The sequence below is a fragment of the Ochotona curzoniae genome, unplaced genomic scaffold (assembly GCF_017591425.1).
Source record: "Ochotona curzoniae isolate NIBS_2020 unplaced genomic scaffold, NIBS_Ocur_1.0 contig_43, whole genome shotgun sequence".
Taxonomy (NCBI): domain Eukaryota; kingdom Metazoa; phylum Chordata; class Mammalia; order Lagomorpha; family Ochotonidae; genus Ochotona; species Ochotona curzoniae.
Window position 1 is genome coordinate 38,566,829 of NW_024466218.1, and position 21,117 is coordinate 38,587,945.

Consider the following 21,117-nt stretch of genomic DNA (forward strand, 5'->3'; position numbering starts at 1 on the left):
GCATGGTTGGCTAGGCAGCTGCGGGCCCATGGCTTCCCTGTGCTCCTCTGTCCCGCCCTGCATGCACAGGACTGCGCTGCCCTCATCCCTCAGTCGGGAGGCTCTGTTTCCTGCCATCCTCAGGGCATGAGGTGCACACCCCATAATGCTTGCTGGTTCTACACTGCCCCTGTCTGCCACACGGGGCCTGTTCCTGGGCGGTCCTGTGGCTGTCAGATGGCGATGGGGATGGGGCAGGACTCAGTGTCACTCCCTCACGGGCCTCCTGCTGGGCTGGGGAACGGTGGCGGCCCGCAGGTCCGACAGCAAGGAACACACGTGACTCCCCGCACACTGCATTCCCTGGTGAAGCAGGTTGTGGCACACGGCACTGCGGGGGTCTCAGTGGCACACAGCACTGGGGGGCTCTCAGCGGCACATGCCAAGCACAGCCCGCAGCATTGGGCTGGCTGGATGCTCTGCTCACTAAACACCAAGGGCGGAAAGGCACGGTGTCCCCACGGACACCTGCATCCCAGACGGGTCCGTGGACTGGGGTTCCTCTGTACCCACTCTGGCTGGCTCTGAGAACGTTTCTGGAGAGCTGTCCTGGAAGCGTGCCATCTCCCTGACTCTAGGCCAAGATGGCAACAGGTCTTCTAAGGTTGTGTGGTGTATACATTTTACACAAACGCACGGAACAGCCGGAACAGCCACGGTAGTCATTGCCTGGAAACAGACACTAGGGTGGTAATGACACAGAGGACACTGGAATACAACATAAGTAAGCTCTTCCAACACTAACACGGACTGACCGCCATGTAAAGCCTACACCCGGCCACTGGGCTGGCTTCTGCCCCGTCCACATCACACCCGTGTCTATCTGTGCCTGCAAGCATCATCACTCTGTAACAGGGAAGGGACACGCGGAATGAACCAGTTCATCAGGAACAAGAACTGAGGTGGCCACGCTGGGCCAGGGCAGAGTCACGGAGCAGGCAGACACCAGGTGGGCACCGGCCAGGTGCCAGGCTGGCCTTCCATGTCAGGCCGGCCTGTGCCTGGGAGAGGGGTGCTCATTTCAGCAGTTTCTCTTCCCTCTGCTACAGCAGGGTGCTCCCTGCGGGCACTGCCTGCTCCCTTCCTTCAGGAATCCCTGGAGGCAAACAAGGCACCCCAGGGTGGCTCTGCTTCCCGCCCCGAGGGCGTGGCTGCCAGAGCTTCAGAGTCCTGATGGGAAATGTGGCGTAAGTGAGACTAGGAGGCACACGTCTGCTCCTGGGGAAGTGGCAAGATGCATGGCACCGCGCGGGGCAGCAGACAGGCAGGAGGCAAAGGGCAGGATCCAGGCCCGTGTAGACAGAAGTGACTTCCCAAAACCTCTGAGTCACCCTTTGCAGCTGGCATGTGGCCTGCGGTCCCCCAGCCTTGGCGCAGTTTCACTTCCCGGGCCGTTGTTTTTCACAGGCACCTCCAGGCGCCTTGGGGCCTCTCTTGTGGACCAGCGTGTGACCGGGGAGCCCCGGGGTGTGCGTCCAGGAAGGCCTGGGATGGGTCACATGGGCGGGCCCGGGAGGGCAGGAAGGGATTGCCCTGTCCTCTACCCTGCCCCACTTCTGACGCATCCACAGGTTAAAACCCACCCTGTGTGTGTGTGCACACATCACATGTGTGTCCGGCCGCGCCCACCCCCAGCCCACATACCAAACACCTCGTTGTCTTCAGAGGAGCTCTGCGCCAGCTCTCGGAGGTTCCTCTTCCTCTCGAGTTCTCCTCTGTGCGTGTCGGCCTCCTGCAAAAACAAAAGCCACAAAAGAGGACCTTGGGACACGGTGCCACGTCGCAGCACACCAGGGGCACACCCTTCTGCATGTGCAGCTCGCCTGGACCCCAGCACAGTGTCCCACTGCTCCCCGAGGCCCTGGAGCCGCGCTGCCTCCCTGTCCCTCCTGCCACACCCCAGGCAGCATGCTCGTGCAGCCAAGCTGGCCAGTGCACAAAGGGAGGGACAGACTGACACGGCCTGCGCAGTCCCGCCTCGCCCATTTCTGGCTGAAGGTGACACTGCAGGTGCAGCCGACTCCACCACCCTTCCGGAGTGGCAGTGCTGGCCTCTGCCAGCCACCGGCTGGCCTGTGGGAGCCAGGCTGGGCAGGGGTCATGGCCCACAGCTGTGGAGGGGCTCTGCCTTCTCAGGCACAGCTGAGGTCGCAGTGGGGTTCTTTTTCTTCGCAGCCACCTGCTGCGCTGTCACATGCAAGACACAGCTGCAGGGACAACTACCACAAGCTGCCCCCTCGCACCCGGCGCCTACCCCACCTCCGGGGCGCAACCAGCGCTTCTAGGCCGTGCTGTGTGCAGTGGTAGGACGCTTCCTTCCCCCGACTCCTGCTCTCTAGTGAGACAAGAGTGACAGCGAGGCACTGACAGAGGGGTCTTTATCCGCTGGTCCACCCCTCAAATGCCCACAGTGGCCAGCGCTGGGCCAGCAGCTGCCACCTGGCTCTGCCACGTGGGCACAGGGGCCCAGGGACCTCTCTCAGGCACACGGGCAGGGAGCTGGATGGGAAGTGGGGCACACCATGTACAACGCCACCCAGTCTAGCTTCTATGACACTGCAGCTGTGCCCATCCACATCACACACACCTCGGACACACACCTACACCACGCTCAGGTGCACACACCACAGACACACACGTACACCACACACAGGTACACCACACAGGTGCACACACCTTGGACACACACCTACACCACACTCAGATGCACACACCTCACACATACACCACACAGGTGCAGACACCTCAGACACACACGTACACCACACACAGGTGCACACACCTCAGACACACACGTACACCTCACACAGGTGCAGACACCTCAGAAACACACGTACACCTCACACAGGTGCACACACCTCACAGGCACACCTACACCTCACACAGGTGCACACACCTCACAGGCACACCACACACCTCAGACACACAACATACATGCACGCACATCACACACCACACACCTGCCTGCCGTCCAGGGGCCACAGGGCCTCGCCTGCCCTGGGGTCTCTATTGGACTCCAGCACTGACTCAGAGCCAGTTCTGCCACACAGCCCTGCCTGGTTGGTAAGGTACCTCCAGAGAGACAAATTCAGAATCCCTAGCAGGGGCCCCCTTTTGAGGAGGAGGGCACGGGCACCCCAACATTGCCAGCAGAGTGGCCGGGTGCACCAGGCTCACGGCTCGGCCACTGCCTTGTCAGGCACATGTATCCCCACAGGAGGGTGAGACGTGTTCAGGCCGCGTGCATCTGCCCCAAGAATTAACTCAGTGGCTCATCTCTAGACCTGAGAGACCCTAGCCCAGGGTGCAGACTCAGAGTGTGTGAGGGGGCACAGGGCGTAGTCCCCTGGGTCCAGGACACAGGCGGTGCCTGGAGCCCCACACCCGGCTTGGTGGAGGAAGCCAGGAGCCCGGCACGTGCCTGGGCTGTGTGCTCACCGCGTGGCTGGATTTGTGCTGCCCGAGGCAGAGCTTCCAACTGCCCCCACAATGCTTCTAATGAAGGCTGCCAAGGCCGGCTGGGTGTGCTAATTACCCTGCAGCCCTTGGGCTTCACGTTCCCCATCGCAAATTCGGTGCCACCCACCTGTTCCTGGCCAACGCTCACACGCTGTGCCAAGGCCAAGCGTGCCGCCTGCCAACCTTCCCCTGGGAGAGAGCTTCTCTGAGTCCACTGCAAGGCCAGGGACATCTCTGACTCTGGTCATCCTGACGCTGTTGCCAGCCCAGGTGCCCAGAAGTCCTCCGCCCCAGCCAATGCCGCTACTGCCCTTCCGCTGAACGGTCACCCATCCGGCAGGTGGACAGCAGGCTCCTCCTCCGGGACCAGGCTTGTTCCCATGCCCACTCAACACACCAAATGCGTCTTAACAAAAACTCCCACTCCGTGTCTGGCGCTGCTGGGTTCTGTGAATGACAGGGCCCTGTGTGGCTGCCCCACCTTCATCAACCCCGGCTCGCTCCACGCAAGGGCAGGCTGTGACATGCTGCCCCCAACCCCTCACCCTGGCCTGGGCGCCAGGGTGGCCTCCTCAAGGACCCTGCAGGGACACAGTGCTCAGGTTAACGGATATGCATGAGCATCAACTCCACCCTCTGGGGCTGCTAGGAGTATTGCATTTCTCTGTGCAGCACAGTTACATTCACGCACAGAGCAGCCTGGAGGCGCCGGCTGCCTCTCCCCATGCTGCCCACTCACACGGTCACTCGACTCACACACTGGGAAAGCAAAGGAAATTTCAAGGCAAGATACGGAGCCAGGATGGATCAACACCCCTGGTCTCTAGACAGAGTGCACCAAGCACCCTGGGTGTGGAACGGAGTGGACCTTCCCAAAGAGATGGGCAGCCCCAAAGCTGGAAGGGTGGGGCTTCCTGGGGGGCCTTCGCGTGGGCGTGGTGTTGTGGCTGCACACAAAGCTTTCCTGAGATGCCTGCCAGCAAGAGACGGAGCCTTACACGGCAGGGCAGGGGCTCCTGTCCTGTTCCTTGCAGTTCACTCATGCCAGGGGCAGCACAGGCCAACACCCAGAGACAGCAGACACTTTCCACAGAGCGTGCACGAGAGCTGCCCGCTGCAGGTCCGCTGTGGCAGCCAATGTTCTCACACTCCGACTCTTTAAAACTAGAGGTCAGGAGGTGAGAGCCTGAGAACGGCATCTGGTCAACCCGGACCTGCCTCGCGTGACCACAGCAGGCAGGGGCTGCACGCCGGGCAGGTCCTGGCCACTGCGCAGCCCTGGCCTGCAGCTTCCGGCCACCTCACTCTGAGTCGTCTCAGACTCAGAGCCTTCTTGTACAGTGCCGGCACACATTTGCACTTTATGGTGACTGCTAATGCAGGCAACTGAGCAGCAGTCAGAGCGAAATGTACAATTAATGGACTGGCCCTGGTGCACCACGAGGCAAGAGGCCAGCTAGTTCTACTGTTGGGGCTGACGGAGACAAAAAATGTGGCTGACGCAGGCACAGGGTCCGGGCACAGCCCAGCAGAGATTCATCCCTACAAGGCTCATTTTCACGGACCAGAGCCCGACTGCAGACCACAGGTCAAGCTTGCTGGACACTGCTCCGCGCCTCCTCTGGGAGGACTCAAGGTTTAGTACCACGTCAGGCTCGTGTCCTCATAACCCCAAACAGCCCTTGGGCAGCAGCCATGGGACAGAGCGCAACAGGGAGGCAGCCTGGTCACCCAGGGCCTGGCCAGCAGGGACCTGGCATCACTGTACCAATGCCAGCTTGCAGACAGAGGGAGCCACTCCTGAGTGCAGGCTGCAAAAGGATGAAGCCACTAGAAGCACAGGAGACCCCACGTGTCGAGGATCCCCAGGCTGCATCTGCACGAATGACAGCGCCAACTACACCTGCCGGCTCTGGCAACGTCTCACCAGGACTGGGCTCCTCCATGTGCCAAGGGCCACCCTGGATGTTTCTAAGGGAAGGAGGGCAATGGTGTCCTGCTGGTATAGAGACTTAGGCAGGTGAGAGCCTGGAGCGTCGGGCCCTGAACTAGCCAGGCTTGCAAGGTGTTGGGTGGTCAGAGCTGAGCATCCCCCAGAGAGGAAGAAGTGGAGGTGGCAGGGTCTGGAGGAGCAGGGCCCGGGGGCTTCACCGAGCACCCAGTACCTGCCCATGCAAGTTCCCTGTTTGGTAGGGATTAGAGACACAGCTCCACCAAGCCGACACCTGGATCCCAGGCAGGTTCAGTCCCGGGGCCAGTGGGAGGGTGGGGCTGGGAGCTCAAACATGGGATCCATTTAGCCCACCAGTGTGCCCCACCATGTGGCACAGACACGGCACAAGGGACTGCACATCTGCCTGGTTCTCGTACCTTAGCGGACTTCTCCACGTTCAACTCGCGCTTGCCCACGTGGTTCCCCATCCTCAGCGGGAGGCTCCTCAGAAGCTGAAAGGAAAAGAGAGGTGTCAGCGTGCAAGCCGGCACTTCCACAAGCCAACACAGACCTTGTGACCAGTGGGGGCCCTGTGTGGAGGCTGCACTTCATCCAGAGCCGGGTGTCCGACCTCTGGGGGAGAGGAAGCGACAGCCAGGGCACTCAGCGGATCACCATGTTCAAGAGAACCGGTGACCCCCGCGAGCCAGCGGTCCTCCCGCTCTGTGTCCCATGTTCTTGCCACACAGAGAAGGGGGCAACTCATGGGGGCAACTCGCTTTCTGTTCTGCTCTGCCCTCCGGAGTTCACGTGGGAGAGCAGAGGACAGCCACAGCCATTCCTGGCTCTACTGTCCCTCGGAGCCGCTGCCGGAGGAGGGAGCGATGACAGAGCACACAAGGGGCTGGGGGAGCAGAGCACAGCCCTCTCGGGGCACACAGAGGAGTCAGGTGGCTCCATTGTGCCTGAAGGTGCAGCAGCAACACGTGGCCCTGCTGGCCCGTGGGGTCCTGAGCACCAGGCCTTGACCAAGCCTCCTGGTAAATCAGCTGACATGTGGACGCCTTGCTGAGATGTGACTGTACCCTACACCACGGGAAGGATGGACCGAGGCAACGGGAGGGCAGGTCAGGCTTTCCAACAAGCCTCAACTGGACTCATGAGCCAGGCGGAGCTAGAGCTGAGGACCCCATGGTTGAAAGCAAAGTGTTTATGTATATGACTTGCCACTGGCACATTCTGGCAAACTTACACACTGGCAAGACAAGGAAACAAAATGACACTGGTGGCTGCTGGCGTCCCTGGGTCAGGATGGTGTGTTGGGGACCCCGGCGCTTGCAGGGTTGCACGACCGTGGTGGGCATGGGGAGAAGAAACAGGCCTGTGACTGCAAGAGCCCTGTGGCCCACTGGGCTGGGCGCTAATGCCTGCCTGCATGTCCCAGGAGGGAGCTGAGCCAGAGGGTGCAGTAGGGCCTGGCACCGTGGGCAGGGGCCAGCTGCAGAGGCGGGGGTCGGATGCTGCGAGGAGGGCTCCATCCTATTTGGCTCCTTCATACCGGGTAAGTGCGTGATGCTGCCGGAGATCTGGTTGGCTCCAAACACCTAAGCCCACTTGGCAAAGCCTGATGGGAAGGGGAGAGCAGGGGCCGAGCCTTGGGCTGCCACAGGCATATCTACCCGCTTCTACATAGCAGGTGGAGTCTGGCTCGTAGCTGAATGATCCTATTGCCACCTTGTGCTGGCTTACACACAGGAGCCAGGAATGAGGAAATCCCAGGAAGCAACTCCGAGTTCCTTAGGCAGCACGGGCTGCTCAGGGCTGCTTGGACGGGCCGTGGAAGGCACAGCAGGGGCAGGCGTGAGGGAAGCCCACAGTCCCTCTGAGCAGGGAGCATGGGTGCCCTGGCCCCACAACCCGTGGGGGCTCCTGCAGTCTACTCGCTCCTGGTGACCTGTGGCAGGGCCTGCTGCCTTCGCCAGGCTCCAGCGCAGCCTTGCACTCGCCCTAGGGCTGGGTGTCAGAAGAGGGACCCCATGCTTCCTGGCACTGACGTGCCCAGGCCTGCACCTGCTTGTTCCCGCCCTGCCTGTCACTATGCCCGTGACAGAAGTCGCACTTGTCGAAGGCACAGTGGAAGCTGCCAGCTGACCCAGGGATCCAAGGACTCAGGCCCTCACACCCATGTGACCAGCCCACGTGTCCCCTCCTCAGCTGGCAGCCCGGGTCCCTGGAGGAACCACGGATGCTTTGGGCACAGCTCATGGCAGGGCAGGGAAGTTGGGCTCGGCGTTTTCTAAATCCCCTAGGGACGACTCATACATTCCTGGGCCATCAGGTGTGCTGGCTCCACACAGCCCACGTGGAGGGGAACCGTGCGCTGGGCCCTACGCTGCCAGTGTCTCCAAGACGTCACTGTGCTGGGCCCACAAAAGCAGCTGTCTGTGCGAAGCGTCAGGTTCTAGCCAGGAAGAAGATTCCACTGAGCCCCTCCACTCTGGTCTTGCAAGAAACTGGCTCAGAGCCTAATTCCTAAGTGATGCCACGCCTTCACATGGGTATGCAGCATTTTAAAGTATGACTTCCTCTCAGAACCTCCTGGAACTTTCCCCTGGCGATTCTAATCAGGAGAAAGAATGCAGCCTGACCGTGGCCCTGTGAACTCCACCCAGACAGACGGTAGACAGAGCAGAGGGCACTGGACAGGGACACGCAGTGCCAGAGCACTGGACATGGTGGAGGGCTGTGGCAGAGCCAGCCCCAGGAGGGCCTCCATCAGCAGGTGTGGCCAACAGTGTCTCGTCTCCCAGTTTCTCAGCTGCCAACTCACACACTCAGAAGGACCGAGAGGCTCAGCGCACATGGCGGGGACAGGCAGGGTGGGCTGCCAGCACTGTGGCTCAAGTGTGGCCGTGAATTGACCAGATCTCTGCTCTGTGTGCACTGTGGGCAGACCTGCCAGGCCGGGAGCTCTCTCAGGCCAACTGTTCCATGCCAGGCACCAACGGCGCTAAACACACTGACAGGATGAACAGGTGGCCCCTCTCCTCGTGTGCTTTGATGTGGACACTACGGCAGAGACACGACACACGGAGTGTGGGCTACACTGTTCAACCCCGGAGCTCTCAGAGCCCTGCTACAGGGCAGCAGGTGAGTGAGTGAAGAATAGAACGGCAGACAGCCAGAGCACACAGCGCCCCCAAGTCTGCCCCAGATGCCCAGGTCTGCCATCATCTGAGACGGCTTTCAACAGCAGCAACTAATCCCACGAGGTCGGCCCACCCGCTGCTGCTTCATCAAAATGAAGTGCGCCCTGGGTGCATTTCACAGGAAATGGAGAATTAGTTTGGAAGGAAGCAAACATCTGGCTGTCAAGTTCACAGCTTTGTGGCTGGTCCCACCCACGGAGATGACACAGAGCTGTTCATTAGGTGTCTCATTACGTTTGCTTCCAGCATGCTAACCATCAACACCCAAGATTCACACCACACGCCAACCATCAACACCCCAGATTCACACCACATGCTAACCACCACCAACATCCCCACAATCACACTACACACTAACCACCATCAACACCCCCACAATCACACCACACACTAACCACCATCAACACCCCCACAATCACACCACACACTAACCACCATCAACACCCCCACAATCACACCACATCAACACCGCCACAATCATACCACATGCTAACCACCACCAACACCCCAGATTCACACCACATGCTAACCATCAACACCCCAGATTCACACCACACGCTAACCATCAACACCCCCACAATCACACCACACGCTAACCATCAACACCCCCACAATCACACCACACACTAACCACCATCAACACCCCACAATCACACCACACACTAACCACCACCAACATCCCCACAATCACACTACACACTAACCACCATCAACACCCCCACAATCACACCACACACTAACTACCATCAACACCCCCACAATCACACCACACACTAACCACCATCAACACCCCCCCAATCACACTACACGCTAACCACCATCAACACCCCCACAATCACACATCAACACCCCCACAATCACATCACACGCTAACCATCAACACCCCCACAATCACACCACATGCTAACCACCATCAACACCCCCACAATCACACCACACGCTAACCACCATCAACACCCCCACAATCACACCACACGCTAACCATCAACACCCCCACAATCACACCACACGCTAACCATCAACACCCCCACAATCACACCACACGCTAACCATCAACACCCCCACAATCACACCACATGCTAACCGCCATCAACACCCCCACAATCACACCACATCAACACCGCCACAATCACATCACATGCTAACCACCACCAACACCTCCAGATTCACACCATTTGAGGGACTGTGACTTCCTTGCCTCCAAGCACAGATTTAAGCCTGAGGGTGACACTGCACTCTGTACAGCCGAGTCGGTGCAGCAGCAGAGCTGGGCTGACCCTGGGGTGGAGGCCAGGCCTGGGTCTCTGTGAGCACCTCCTCATGCTCCAGCATCTGTGCCAGCAGCCTGGTCTCCTGGGGATGCTCAGAGCCGCTGAGTGTCCACAGGGACCAAGTGTCACTCGACAGCACGTCTACAAGGCCACTGGCACTGGGCAGCTGCTGGCACTGGGCAGCTGCTGGCAGACCCTGCAGGAGGAGGCTAAGTCCACAGAGGAGGCAGGAGAACGCAGCCTGTCAGGGTCTCCTGGGGGCATGTACTCGAGAAGCACACGTGCACACACACACTCCTATGTGCAGATTCTCCACACATCCGTGCATGCTCACGTGTGCTCACAACGCATAGCTGTACTACTGATGCAGTCACTGTACACACACGTGTGCACACACTGCACACTACTACACATCCATGCATTCCCTGTGCACACACGCTCATATGTACTCACTATTGATACAGCCACCACACACACACACACACACACACACACACAGGCAGCTCGGGAAGCTGGGAGCAGGGGCTCGGGGTAGAGGACACCTAACGAGCCTGTTCTTGATTCAAACCAGCTTTGGCTCCTCCGTCCTCATCGGTGCCAGCTCCTGCTGAGGGACTTTTTGAGGACCTACTGGCAGGCAGAGCTGCAGGACAGGGACAGTGATCTGCCCACTGGTTTGCTGCCCAAATGGCAGCACAGCCAGCTCAGGGTAAAGCCACGAGTCAGGATTCCTTCCAGGTCTTCCACACGGCTGGCAGGGCCCAAGCACCTGGGCCAGCCTCCACTGCTTCCCAGGTGCACTTATAGAAAACTGCACTGGAAGTGGAGCAGTGTGGACTCGAACCCACAGTCATCTGGGCTGCTGCTGTGCAGACACTAGCTTAACACACTGCGCCACAGAGACTTACCATGCAGAGCTGGGGCACTGGGCAAACCTCTGACACGGGACTCTTACCTGTGGGCTCCAGACCCCTGATCAAACTGTGAGCACACCGAGGACAAGGCAACCATGCCCGAGGGTGCTGTCCCTGCCAGGCACACAGCGCCTCTCACCCCGGACACAGCTGCCCAGTCCGTGCAAGTCACTGCGTGGCAGGGCACGCTCCATGTACACCTGGCTGCTGAGCCGCACGGTGTCAGGTTTCAGCGCACAGGCAGCTGGACACAGGACAGGAATGTCCTTGAGCATTCGCCGGCTACAGACGCACCAGCAGCAGGAAATACACGCTACTCTCTCAGAGGCAGAAAGCAACGGAAACACATGATCCACACAGAAGCATTCTGCCCGCATAAAGCTGCATCACCAATGAGTCATTCTTCCTGCTAGCGGTTCAGTTTGCCAGGGAAAACTCGAGAATTTGTCAGCTTCCGGAAACCATCTGTGCACATGTTTGCAAGTATTGCACACATGTGTGACACGGTCTGGCTGGGTGCAGATCCATGCACTTCACCAGAACATGTGTGCAGGTGCTCAGGACACACTCTCACATGTATGTACAGACACGTGTGATAGTGTCACGAGCACCTGCACATGCGTGTGAGAGCGTGTCACACATATCCTCAGGGAAGTGCATAAGGCTGCAGGGTGGGGACACAGGAGCGGGTCTGCCCCTTCCCAGGACAGAGGACAAGGGCCAGCCAGAGTCACTTGGGATCCAGGACTCAGACACGGCCGATCCTGTGTTCTGCTGCTGTCAGACACCCGACATTTGCTTTTGTGGGTGAAGAGCCCTTGAGCTCCAGCAAGCTCCTGTGCAACCGCATGAGGGCTGAGTGGGCTGGGGTGCTCCAATGACACTCCTGACACTCGGGTTCCATCCAGCTCGGCCTGAAGGGCAGGGAGCCCACATCAGCTGACACCACAAGGACATGGCCACGGTACCCGCAGGGCTGCTATCCAGCAGTGAACAAGGCCACTCGGATGGCTTGACTTGCTGAGCCACAAGGAAGTGCCAACATTCAGTATCCAACACACGGCCCTAGCACGCCTCCATTCTAGCCTGTCTCCAGGGAACCAGGGCGCACTCAGCGCATCCTGAGGGGCACTGCGGTGGAGGGGCCTGAGCACGTCCTCACCACACACACCTGCAGCCTATCTCCATCCAGTCCTGGGGCCACACGCCCAGGTCCTCGAGCAAGCCCAGGGGCCAGCAGGGTGGCCCTCTGGTCCCCACCTCATTGCCAGAGCCTGCACACTGCCCAGGAATGAGGACCAGCCTGTTGCAGGACTGACACAGGAATTCTGGTGCAATCAGGACTATGGGTTGGTCAGAGGGGTCACATGGACAGAGCACACATGTTGACCGCACACAGTGGGCAGTGTGCACGTGACTACAGGACAGCGAGTCCCTGGCTTCAGGAAGCTGCCAGCCTCCACCAGGCCAGCAGAGGACTTGCTGGAAGGCTCCCTGTTATTTTATTTCTTAGAAGTAATGTGAACTTGGGCCTGGCACAATGGCTTAGTGGCTAAATCCTCACTTTCCATGCACAGGGTCCCATATGGGCACCGGTTCGTGTCTTGGTGGCCCCATTTCCCACCCAGCTCCCCGCTTGTGGCCTGGGAAAGCAGTGAGGATGGCCCAAAGCCTTGGGACCCTGCACCCACGAGCCCATGCAGGAGGTTTCTGGCTCCTGGCTTGCGATCAGCTCAGCTCAGGCCATTGTGCCCCTTGGGGAGTGGAGCAGCGGATGCAAGATCTTTCTCTCTGGAAATCTGCCTTTCCAATAAAAATAAATCTTAAAATTTTGTTTGAGCTTTTAGAGGAATAAGAGAATCCATTGTTTTGTTTTTCTGAAAGGGTAACTAGTTAGCTCAGTCAGTATTATTTCCTGTGCTTTAAAAAATGCTTGACCTGAATTATAACTTATGTTAATAACAAACATGGTTCCACATGAAGTGGTGGAAGATTAACCGCCTGGGAGCGGACTGTGACACGCAGTGCAGAGCTGTAACGACTGAGGCCCGGGAAGAGTGAGGGGATGCCAGGCAGGGTGCCCACCGCCTGCTGTCACTCTGTAAATGGTAGGAAAAGGAGAGGCCTCCAGAGGCCGCCCCGGGGGACATGCTGAGTCAGGCAGGACTGGGACCTAGGCATGGGCCCGCCTCCCTTGCTAGCCTGGGGAGCTAACAGCAGGCTGCCTGGACTCTGGGTGTTCCCATGTGCAGGCCACATGCTGCCCAACGGGCTAGTCCAGGCCTCTTGTGCTCTGCCCTGGGCTCCGAGGACCCCAAGCCCGTGTTGCGGGGACCCCTCCAGGCCTGGGAGACACCTGAGTTTCCACCTCCGCCCCCTGCGGCTCCACTCCTTCTGGGACGCGCAGTGCAGGCTCCTGTGCACACAGCTGTCCACGTGTCTCCTCTGGGGCCGCTGGGTCAGGGCAGCGGGGACTCTGGTACTGAGCCCCTGCCAAGGGGGCCAGGTGACCAGAATAACCATGTCAGTGACTTCTTTGAAAATCGATTCACTTGCAGGAGGGGCAGGAGACGAAGCAGCAGCAGCTGTGTTCCCAGTCAGCGGGCGCCTGGAGCACGTACTGGACTTTTTGTTAGTGACCACCACGAGGACAATGCAAAACAGCAGGAGTCAGAGGTAGTGGCAGACAGCCTAGGCCAAAGCCCTGACGCCCCAACCCTCTGCACCCCTCTCTGCTCACACTGGAAGCCACAGCTGCACCAGGCAAAGGTCCTAGCTACTGCGAGAGGAGCTGGCACGGTGGCATAGCAGGCTGAGCCTCCATCTGCAGTGCCGGCACCTCCTGTCCCAGCTGCTGACGGCCTGGGAGAGCAGTGGCAGGTGAGCCCGGTGCTTGGAAGATCTGGAAGAGGCTCCTGGCTTCGGACACTGCAGCCACATGGAGAGTGAGCCAGCAGATGGAAGATCTTTCTCTACTCCTGTCCCTCTGTCTCTCCTTCTAACTCTGCCTTTCAAATAAAAATAAAACAAATCTTTAAAAGAAAGTGGAGACAGATGGGGAACCCAAACTGCAGAGGACATGGTGGCTCACACAGAGACGTCTACCAGGGTACGGAGTGAGCTCAGCAAGTTCATGGCCCCGCGTCCTCCCCAGCACGCGTGCACACTCCAAGTGAAGACACGATGCAACCGACAGAGGCCGCAGAGAAAGCATTTAAGTCGCCTACGAAAACATTTGCATGCTTAGGATGTATACGCTGAGAACAATGCCACTCGGCTGAGGAGACGGACAGAACCAACAAATCAGCAATGTTAACAGCCCGACTAGTCGCTCCTTCTCCACCAACCGACCCGGGCAAGGAAGTCCAGCAAGGGTTTTAAACGCACGACGAATGGGTTACTCTACAACTCACACGAGGAGGTACGGCACCCCGACAGCAAACACAGGCTGGTCAGGAGGACTGGGCGGTGTGACATGAGGACCAAAGTCAGTGGCAAGTCCTAGGACCCCTGGACAGGACCAACCCGGAATCTTCCAGCTCACCTCACACCTGACACAAGATCAACCACACACCTACAGCAGGCTTCAGGGGAAAAGGACAAAACCCACAGAATAAAGTGTCTGGGGCTCTGAGCTGGACCAAGAGCGCTCAGACCAGAGCCTGAGACCATGACAAGGTCCCCTCTGCCACAGGCCCACAGGGCGGAGACTCAACTGAACTGGCAGGAAGTGTTGGAGCCAAGACAGGTGGCCACCTACACTCCATGGTGGAAGACGGAAGCCTCCTGTGAAGTGGGCAAAGGCAGGGGCAGGTTGCTCCGAGGGTCTACAGGTGGCAGGTGGCCACACGGGAGGTGGCCTTGTCTGCCATGAGCACCTGCAGGCTACATCGTGCTGAGCTGGCACCACACACCCACCAGAACAGCTGGCCACAGAACCAAGCACCGTGCAGGCAGTGGGCTCTGGGCGACCCAGACCTGTGGCATAGCCACTCCTGGGCATGAGCCGACACGTGCTTCCCACGTGACTCACAGGCTGGTTCGCAGGTATTCATCCCACAGAATTGAAAACCTGTCCAAGCCACGACCTGTTCCTGAGTACACGGAGGCTCCATGGTGAGAACTCTGGGGTGGGTGCAGCCCGGAGGTCTTCCAGGAAGAGGCCCATGCAGCACAGACGCCTGCTCGGCAGCTGAACACGAGGCCTTCAGCTTCACCCAGCTTGGCATCCACCTCAGAGCATCCGGGAAGAGGCACCCTGGCTGGGGAGCGGAGGAAGGCCATCTGCGAAGGTTACGCAGGCTGTCCACCTGCACCTGCAGTGCTCACAAAGCCAGCCGCTCTGTGCCACCCCGAGGAGGGCTCGGATGCTTGGCATGCCCACGTGTGACCACACAGCTCCCGTGCCCAGGTCAGACCAAATGCTTGCCCTGCAGGGTGACCGGGATCGGGTGATCACCTAGGCTTCCAGATCCTGGCCATGGCAGGCGGGTCCTGCCAGCTCGCCTGGCCATACCTTCCATGCCACACAGCTTGTCCGGGCCTGGGTGGCACTGCAGGCCGGCCTGCTCACTTTGGCATTTACGGAGCACTCACGTCACAGAAATCTGTTTATTCTCAGCTTTCAGAGAGCCTCCTGCTTTTCCAACAGTGCCTCACACCTACTCAGCTAGTCCAGAATAAATTAACGCTCAGAACTGCATCTACGCACTGATTTATGAGCAAGGCAAGGACACACACACACACACACACACACACACACACACACACACACACACACCACAGAAGGGGCCCAGCGAGTGCCTCTCACACCCACACCACAGTGGGGGCTGGCGGGGGCCCAGGGAGGGTACACCTTGCCCACTGGCTCACTCCCCAAATGCCCGGCACTCAGTGGGCTTGGGGCTTCCAGGAACTGGCAGGGACCAAGTCCCCTGACCCTCATAGCTGCTTCCTGGGACATGTGCTGGCAGAAAACAGATCAGAGCTGTAGCTGGGAGTCCCCAGGAACCCCAGGTGGATGCCTGCTCCTGTAACTCATTTGGTTGACTGTCCAGACCTAGCAGCTCCACAATGGGCAGGTACAGCTACCACTGGGGCACTGGACGGAAGCCCTGTGCGTTGCCCTGGCTGTCCTGCCCACTTTTGGCTTGCTGGGGTACCAGGGGGCTGGGGGAAGGCTTGCGGGAGGTCTCCTTGCATTGCTTCACTGGCACACACTCTGGATGAGGCCCTCTTGCTGCCCCATTCCTAGTCGGCTCTGAGCCCACAGTCCGCTCCCCTGCCAGCCACGGCTCTTGGGGCCGATGGGGCTCCAGGGGCACCCACCGCGCCAGAGTCACCACGACACTCTTCTTCCTCCTTGACAACTCAGGAAGCTGAGGACGGCGCCTTCTGACCACAGGAGAGGGAGAAGGAAGTGGCTTACAGGGTGGGGCCATCTCCCAGGGGTGGGTTTACAAGAGGGACAAGGACAGCAGGGGCCCTTCTCAGGTGCCACACCCGGCAGATGCCCTGGTGGTGGTCCTCCTGGCTCTGGGGTCACAACAGCAGCCACAGGTGGTTTTCCATGCAGGGAACTGGCAGCGCCAACTGGTGAGGCCACCCACCTGTCGGGACCCAGCAGACAGATCACAAGGGCAGGGGCTGACCTCAAGTGTGTGCCCTGGGGAAAGAATCCAAAGCAAAACTCACAGACTCTGAAATGGCTCCCAGCTAACCTCCCGTGCTCAGACGGGAACAGGGGCTCAGGCACCACAGCGTGACACTCGGGGCAGGTGCACAACCAGCGGCGCCGCCTGCGCTCTCAAGGTGGTGGCAGCCAGCAGCTGCCGAGTGACCCTCGGAACTGGCCCCTGCACCAGTCAAGCAGTCTCTCCCGGACTTTGTGCTGGGCCAGGCAAGAAGACAGGAATGCAGGGAGCACTGCCTCCCTGGGCCTTCAAAACTCACGGTGGGGCGGCGGGGATGCCCTGGAGTGAGTGGGAACCCTGACACACTCTGCTCCCGCCCGGGGGGCCTTCCGGGTTAGCACTGCCCGGTTCCCACCGCGACACCCCCCCAAGCCTCCACCCGCGGCTGAGGCCGCAGTCACGGCCAATGGTCGCGGAGCCGGCGGGGGGACACAGCGGCCACTCGGCGTGGCGCTTCGGCCCACACTTGCGGCGGGCGTGGGGATCGGCCCCGCCAAGGCGGAAGCCGAGGCGCAGCCTCCCCGGGCCGCCCTCCGAGCTCAAAGGGAAACTGCGCCTCTGCCGGGGGAGGGGCGGGCGCGGGCCCCGGGCCGCGAGGGAGCCCCGCTGGCGGCCTGGACCCCCGGCGCGCCCTCCAGCTGTCCCTCGCACGCGTCCGCGCGGGCCCAAGAGCCGACCCCTCTCCGCCTCCCACTTGCACCCCCAGCCCGCGCGCGGTTTGGCCGCTCGAGACCACCCCCATCACCCCGTCGAGTTGCAGCCCCCGGCACCCCGGCGCGTACAGCCGCGCGCGCGCCCCACCCCGCTGCGGGGCCCGGAGGCCGCCCGGCTGCCACCTGCTCGGCCACCTGCGCGCTCCCGCGCCACGGGGACAGCGCCCGGCGCCCCCTTCCCCAGCCCGGGCCGTCCGCGCCCCGCCAGGGCCACCCACCGGCCGTGCTCGCTGCCCGGGCTGCCGGGGCCCCGGGGCCGCAGGCTCGTCCTCGGCGCGCGCGGCGGCGACTGGCGGCGGCTCCGAGGGCCGGGCGCGCACCCCGCTTCCCCGCCCCGGCCGCCGCGGCTTCCTGCGCGCCAGGTAAACACCGGGCCCGCCCCGCTCTCCCCGGAACTCCGGCCCGCGGGGCGGCCGGGCGCCAGGGGCCGCTCGCTCGGCCTGCGCGGGGCCTCCGAGATGCGGCCCGAGGTCCCGGGGCACCTCACCTGGCCGGCCCCGAGACGGGCGGCTGTTGTCCGGCTCAGTTTGCTACCCTGGCGTAGGGGCGGCGGCGGAGACCCCGACGCCGAATCCGGTAACCCCGGGCCCGCGGCAGCTCCTCAGGTGCGCGTGTCCTGTGTGAGAGGGGCAGGTGGGGCGCGTCTCGTGCGGCCTCGCCCTCGTGACCCGCAGGAAGGCGCAGCGTGGACCTTACTCACCTGGCCTCCGGGGCGTGGTCCAGTGCGTGGAGTTTTCCCGCGCCTGAGCCCTGGGCCGTGACAGTGTGGAAAACAGACAGGAGCGAGGCCTGAGCCTTCCTCCTGATCCAGTGCCCCGGGGAACTGGGAGCCCACGCAGAGTTTAGGACAGCAGACAGCAGGATTGACTCCATTGTCTGGGCCAACAGCCAACAGAAGGACGAGGGACTCAGCCCAGCCACAGGTCCCAATGCTGTTCCAGCACAGTGCAGGCTGTTCTCTGACCCCACCCAGCACCTAGACCTAGCCCTGGTCCCTTCCCTAGAAAGCAGGAGGGTCCTGGCACCCAACGGGGACAGGTGCTGGTCCTGCCCCCTTGGCCTGTGGCCAGGTTCCCAGCAGTGACTTCAGGATGAGTTCTGGTAAAGGACCCCAGGAGGGAGTGATGGAACCAGGAGTCACCCAGGCAGGATTGCAGCCTTGTAGGGTGTGGGCTGGCTTCTGGGGCCCCATGGATGCCTGCGGTATCACCCTGGCCACCTTGACCCAGCACTGCTGTCAGGCGGTGTCTGCTGAAGCAGTTCCATGCGCGGGACACATGCTGTGCTGTCCCCCATACGTGGGACCTGGCTTCTGCAGGGACGCTTGCTACAGTATCTCTGCCGTGGCACTGTGCTGGTGTCAGCCCCGCATGGGGGTGCTGTCCACACTTCCGGTAACCAGACAATTCTGAAGCCTGCAGGTACTTACAGAAAACTGCACCTGGCACACTGAGCAACCCCCCAGCTGAGCTACTGAGGGTTCGGGCTGGCCGGAGGGGGACCCTTAGCAGAGCTACCGAGGGTCCGGGCTGGCCGGAGGGGGACCCCTAGCAGAGCTACCGAGGGTCCAGGCTGGCCGGACGGGGACCCCTAGCAGAGCTACCGAGGGTGCGGGCTGGCCGGACGGGGACCCCTAGCAGAGCTACCGAGGGTGCGGGCTGGCCGGACGGGGACCCCTAGCAGAGCTACCGAGGGTCCGGGCTGGCCGGAGGGGGACCCTTAAGCAGGCCAGTGAGTAGAGAGGCAGAACCACACCTCGCTGTGCAGGTTCACCCTTCCACATCAACTTAAGCCAGCACTCATGGCAACTGGAAGCATCTTTGACAAGTCATTGATGGAAACCTGGATGGCTGTGTGAGTTTTAAATGTTCATGTTTTGAGTGGGCGAGTGGCGTGGGTGATGGAGGGCAGGAGGCCCCACCGGCCTTGCATGATGTGTGTGGGGATTCAGGTTAAGTCCCTGGGACTGAGTATACCAGTCTCAGTACATGCTGTTAAGTTTCCTTCCTCCTTCTCATGGACACATTTGTAACTACTGCTGGCCTCATCTTCACACCTAGGCGGTGGTGCAGTGTGGGTGACACTGCAGGAGGCAGGTGACAGGGTGGGTGAGAAATGTCACATAGTCACACTCAGCGGGGAAAGCGCACTGGACCGCAGGCGCCCCACACCAGCAGTGGAGGAGAGGCGTCCAGGATGACCCCCGAGTAGCTCCGTGTGAGCAGGGAGACAGCTGGCAGCATGCATAGTCACACCGCCAGGAAAGGCCGTCGCCAGGCGCTCCTGCAGAAACCAGGCAGAGCAAGCAGTCACTGAGGGAGCTGGGTCGTGCTCAGGGTGCAGGAGGGGGCTGGGGTGCCAGGGCGCTCTGGGATGAGCGAGCAGGTGGCAGAGAGCGGTGTTGATTGGCTTCCTGGGAGCAGGCCCTGCTCACTGTGGGGGCCGTGGCAGCTTCCAGTAGCTCCGTGGTCCTGCTGCGCTAAGGTCGGAGGAAAGCAGGCCCCTGTGTGGTCACTCCTGCTTGGTCTGAGCTCTGAGTCCCTTGGGACCCTGGCTCTCCGCCACCGCAGGTGATTATTTGAGGGGTGCCACTAGGGTCAGAGTGTGCTGACCTTGGCAGTCATGAGAGATCACATCCATGTCACTTGCAGCCTGTAACTGCGGTGGAACTGGGGGCTGCTATGTTTTTTAGAAATAGACTTTATTTATGGATTTGAAAGGCAGAACTCCAGAGAGACGGAGAGACGTCTTGATCCACTGTTTCACTTCTGAAATGGCCCCAGCGGCCGGAGCTGGGCTGTCTGAAATGGGCGCTCTTTCAGGTCTCCCACACGGCTGCGGGAACCCAAGCACACGGGCCCTTCTCTGCTGCTTTCCCAGGGAATGGTGCCCACAGGGATGCCACCTGCTGCCTCGCAGCGCCGGGCTGGTCACGGAAGTCACTGTGTGTTGGCTTTACTGCCCCGCAGGTGTTACGCCTCCGTCTGCTCGCTGGTGTTACCATCTGCAGGACTGAAACTTAGCAAAACTGTCGTGATGTGACAGCCAGAGCCAGAGCCACCGCTCCGTCTGCAGCTGCTCACAGGCCACAGGTTAGTGGAGTCAGTGACCACCAAGGGTCAGGGATTCTGGAAGCTTCTCAGAAGGCTGGGCTCACACTGGACAGAGTGAGCTTGGTCGCTGTCACTCGGGGCAGATGCACACCACATGGGCGTGAGCTGGGCATGGCCTGGGCAGCCTGGGCTGTCGCTGCCTGCCGCTCCCTTGACCTGTGGCCCCGGCAGCTGCTTGGCCCTGTCCACCTGCCACCCTCCCCCAGTGGCCATGAGGATCGTGTGAAGCCCCTAGTGTGAGGGTCTCAGACGGGCCTGGCACAGGGTGTGTTTGTGAATCTACGTTTTCAGCAGAAACTAGATATTAAGTTCAAAACCCATGGACATGCCCCCCGGGCCGTCTCAAGGTGATCCCAGGGGTTGCTGGCAGAGTCGTCTTGCCAACCAGAGAGGACAGGGGGCGTGTGGAATGCCACCCACGGTGGGCACAGCTGTGTGCACTTAGTCCCAGCCAGGCAGGAGCCAGGGCTGTGCAGAAAAACACTGGACCACTTCTGCCGCCAGCCTCTCGGCTGCCTTGTCACATCCTCTCGGCTGAGTCACGGCCCTCTGCCAGCACCACTTCCTTGTGTGTAAAATTAAAGCCTGCAGTGTTGTGAGCAGGAAAGAACACGTGTGGCAGCACAGTGAGTAGCGGCAGGGTCCCGGGAGGCACGTGGCCTCATTGTGACGGAATGGGCCTGGGTGGACAAACGTGCTGGGCCTCCCACCCTCTCCAAGAGTATACACACATGGCGGTGTGCAGTCGGCTGCAGGTGGGCACCAGTGGGCAG

General features: G+C 60.6%; 1 protein-coding gene across 7 annotated transcripts in view; it reads right to left on the reverse strand.

Moving 5' to 3' along the window:
• LOC121159739 (myelin basic protein) overlaps nt 1–17,526 on the reverse strand; it is a 53,985-nt gene extending 36,459 nt beyond the window's left edge. For all 7 annotated transcript variants that reach the window (XR_005884413.1, XM_040985148.1, XM_040985147.1 and 4 more), the window contains exons 1-3: nt 17,450–17,526; nt 5,869–5,943; nt 1,684–1,771 (exon numbers count right to left, since the gene is read on the reverse strand). Coding sequence is in view for 6 of the 7 variants with exons in the window: in XM_040985148.1 (XP_040841082.1) it covers nt 1,684–1,771; nt 5,869–5,919 (139 nt within the window). In the remaining variant the exon portion in view is untranslated. The remainder of the gene's footprint in view (nt 1–1,683; nt 1,772–5,868; nt 5,944–17,449) is intronic.
• Between the last annotated feature and the right edge of the window lie 3,591 nt (nt 17,527–21,117).